This window comes from Drosophila grimshawi, unplaced genomic scaffold (assembly GCF_018153295.1).
Source record: "Drosophila grimshawi isolate 15287-2541.00 unplaced genomic scaffold, ASM1815329v1 contig_1369, whole genome shotgun sequence".
Lineage (NCBI taxonomy): Eukaryota > Metazoa > Arthropoda > Insecta > Diptera > Drosophilidae > Drosophila > Drosophila grimshawi.
Window position 1 is genome coordinate 4,609,852 of NW_025062891.1, and position 4,277 is coordinate 4,614,128.

General features: G+C 35.4%; 1 protein-coding gene across 1 annotated transcript; it reads right to left on the reverse strand.

Moving 5' to 3' along the window:
- Positions 1-2,563: 2,563 nt before the first annotated feature.
- On the reverse strand, positions 2,564-4,277 carry LOC6559600. Its single transcript, XM_001987354.3, has 2 exons — positions 4,166-4,277; positions 2,564-3,489 (listed from the first exon to the last, which is right to left on the reverse strand). The coding sequence occupies exons 1-2, from the start codon at positions 4,205-4,207 to the stop codon at positions 2,731-2,733; spliced, it is 801 nt and encodes a 266-aa protein (XP_001987390.1). The 5' UTR covers positions 4,208-4,277; the 3' UTR covers positions 2,564-2,730.

The following is a 4,277-nucleotide window of genomic DNA, read 5'->3' on the forward strand; positions in this document are numbered from 1 at the left end:
GCCATAAATTAATAGCTCAAAAGGGTATAAATAAATAAGGGATATAAATTACAAACTAATAAATCAGTAGCAAGCAAATTTAATTACATCTGCTGCAAAGATTAAATTACAAGTCATTATTTACGATTTATTTGCTAGGAGTTGATTTCAGTATAAAATGTATCCAAAAAAGCAAACAGAAACGTTTTTATCAGTTTGACAACTAGAAACTGCTTAGTCTGTTTAAATATTAATTATGAACGTAGAAAGCTGATATACGCAATTATAAATAATTTTAAAAAATTATAATTCTAAGGAGTAAAACTTGAATAATGTTTTATATTTTCTTAAGCGAACTTCAAATATCATAAATTGAGTATTTTTTTTTAACACAATAGCGTCCAAAATGAATGTTACCAAGCTTGTAAGGATAGAAGTATGCAAGACGAAATTAAATATAAATTTCAGATATAAAATAGGATACATCACTCAATAGAATTAATATTTGTTACTGTATTTATTTTGGTTGTTGAGAATGTCTTAAGGCAAATATTTTAGAATGCCATAGAGCAATTTAATTAATTATTAAGCACATACTTAAACAGTTTTTAAATAGTTTAATAATCAATTCACTTGCCAGATGTACTATTCTGTATTTTAGAAATAATTTCTTAATATACGATACAAATTTCGATAGACTTCTTAACCATTTTTCATAAGCAAAGAGTAGAAATGTAATCTTTCACAAGAAATCTGTTTTGAAATTCGAAAAATAGTAATGAAATTTGCTCTCCCGACTTTTATGTTATTTATAAAGCGAATTTTGAATTTTACAAAAATATAATCTGTAATTAAGATAAGAAAAATACTGGTGTCTAGAATTATAATACCTTCCGTTTCTAAATATACTTTCTGAATAATAAGATAAGTTATTCTTAGAGTCAAAAGTATGGCAACTTTCGAAAGTTCGGAGCGATTTTATTTCTGTGGGTGAATTAATTGTGTAATAAAATAAAATAATAATGCTGCATTTATGTTGGTCGTTGAGACTATTTCAGAATGTTGTACAACAATTTACTTATACTTTATGACAACGCACAGTTAAGTAGCCAAGCTCTCAAGCGCGGCCAACTCACTTAAATATTACAATATAAAACCAAGCAATTTACTAGGCAATTTCTAAAAGAGATACAACGCGGCGTATGCTTGATATGTACATTGTGTAGAATACACCACCTCATTGTAGTATCGATTTCATGTGTACTGCAATCAAAATTAAGAAAAGTGGTTTTCATTCGCTTTCGGCATGCTGTCGCTCAGGTTCCCAAAAGCGAATCATAAGTAACAGCAAGTACATATATGAGTATAATCCCAACAAAATTTGAGTGGGCGAGCAATTGTTGTGTATGTTGTTGTTTTTGTTGTTGTTGTTATTGTCGCGGCGCGTGGGACAACGCTAGCAACAGCAACAATAGTTGCTGGCAATAACTCACCCTTAAGGTTGGCGAGCAAATGCACCACCAACACCACCACCATCACCACTTGGCACTGACTGTGGCTCTCAACACCGAGCGCGCGACAGTGAAAAATGGCTCGTGGGAAAGCCAAAGGTTCGACGATTCTCACGCATGTTCAGCACGTGCGGGTCGTGCGCCCAACCGCCCGCCTCCCCTCTCCTCTTCTCTCCTTCACCTATGTGTCGCAAGCCCGGACTGAGCATTAAGCCAAGAAAAAAAAAAGCGCAGACCAAATCGTTTGAAGTGCATTAAATGCACGTCGGTCCGACAGAAAGGAGCGCCGTCGTTGTTGTTATGTTGCTTTCCGTCTACTTTTTAATGGGTTTTTGAAATTGTAACCAATTTTCAAATAATAAAAATAATGGAAAATTGCTGCCGATTATAATCCGTGAAGGAAACAAAGACTCGCATAAATGTGACGTCGATTCATATGTATATCATACAATTCTAAAAAAATATATATATTCAAAAACATTTGACTTGAAATTTAGAAAATCGCCATGTTTTGGGATAGTCCGGCTGATTTCTCTGACTAAAAATTCTTAACATATTTTTTAAGATTTAAAAATTTTTAAAATTATAATTTTGAAGCTTATATTAATGTCGAAACTTTTTATACAAAAACGAGTTTTTGCATTTCTCTTCTACATTTTTCTAAATGTTTGAATACAAGTCCCTAGAAAATATAAACTTTTAACAACTAGTGGACATTTTAAAATGATGGCAATCGCTTTTAGTTAGGAGAAATATATTTTGAAAACGCAAAACATTTTTTTTTAGAAATGTTGGAATGCAATTTTCTTGAAAAGTATTTGCGAATATTTGAATTCCATAATTTATTTTCCGCATTGTTGATTTCGGGCAATTGTTTCTATTTGTAAGAAATTTAATTTACAAACGTAAAAATGTTTTCTAAAACTCAAAATCTACATTCGGGTGTCACAGCTGATTTTAATTTAAGATAATTTTCTAAATTCTATGGTAAAAATTGGCAAAACATCTTATAGATTACCCTTTTCCAAAGAACGAATCTAAACCGTATATAAAACAAAGACTCGTTAGACCGATTCAAAATAGACCGTATAATTTTCAAAAACTTTGAAACTCTTTTACTACTGAACAAGTTTATCGACAAAACCAATTCACCGGGAAAATCCGCTTCCCAGAGCAAATCCGCTTCACAGGACTAAATTGCTAAAGCATATCTCACTTTTTTTTTTTAGTTTTTTATCAACTAGAAACTTTTAAGGCAATTATTACAGTTATTTTTGTTGTGGTTGGTTTGCAGCAAATTTTGCAAATCATCGCCCAGACCCAACTCGGCATCATCAATCCAGGTCTCCAGGGTGCACGAGCTGGAATGATGACTGGATCTCTGCGAATGTCCGCTTCCCATACGTTTGCCGGATTGCCCAGATTGGACGGCCTGCAGCTGCCGCCAGCGGCTATCGAAAGCTGCCCAATGCTGTCGCAAATCAAACTGCTCCTCGTCTAGGGAATTGCCATTGATGTCCCACTTGACAATCGGATAGGCATCGTTCGGCGGCTGCTCCACAATGATCACATTGTGATACTGGCCTTTTAACTGGGAGCCAACGCTGACGCTGAACGAGCACTGCGGAGACGCCACCTGCCTCAGGTCAACACTTGAATTCGAGTTGGAATTGGAGGGTGTGTGCCTCAAATATCGCACATTCTCCTTGTAATGCATCAGATCAAATTGGATATCTAGCCGCTGATCCTCCTCCTCCTCCTCCTTTAACTGGGATAGCACTTCCTGACAATATTGGACGGATGGGTTGGGTTTGATGTTTTTGTTGTTGTTGGTATTCTTGGTATTAGTGCTGCTGTCGCACGCATATTGCTTGTCGTTAGTTGTCGCTGTATTGATGTGCTCCTCCTCCTCCTCCTGCTCCATCTCCTGCTCATCTTCATCGTCCTCGTCCAGGCGCTGCACAAACAGTTGCTTTGATGTTGATATTTTGCGCAGCAGCTGCATTAAAAATAGTACGTTTATATTAGTGCTAATGTGCATTATATAAATACCCACTTCAAATTTTCAAGACTATTAAGTATCTATATGTTGTCATTATGTGCAAACTAATATCATCTATCTATTAATTTAATTTTGTTGAACTTTGAATCAGTTCACGATATATATGTATATATCTATATCCATACCTCCTATAGGCTATATCTATAGCTCCCATTTAGGCAGTGTTTAAACTTTTCACAGCCATAAATATACCAAAATTGTACCAGTTTTGTAAAGGAATATCTGTGGTTCGGCGTCTAGATGAATACTCCATCCAAATCACATACAAATTTGAGCCTAAAAGTGTTTTTATGGGTCCGAAGCTACGCGGCTATGTAAAGTTACGATGTAGGCCATGAAACAATTTTTTTCTTCTTAATACTACTCACAAGTAAAACTTCTTTAACATATTCTGAGCAATATGATGGTTTCTAATTAAATAGCAATTAAAAGCAGTTGAAATGTGAGCACGTTGAGTACTTTTTGAAAGGAAAATGAAGTTGCGGCATGCCGCAGCTAGGTATTCTTCCGTGTTTTTTTTTGGTTGGCACACACGCAGCGCTATCGATTTTTTATTGATTCTGCAGCAGGGGCAGCAAGGAACCACTCAACCATATAACCAATAACCACTCACCTTGAGACAGGATTTCTTGGTGCGCCTCAGCAAATGTGACATGGCGGTGCCTAAAGTGTGACTATTGTTGTTGTTGTTGTTGCTTTTTTTGGTGCTGTTGTTATTGTTATTG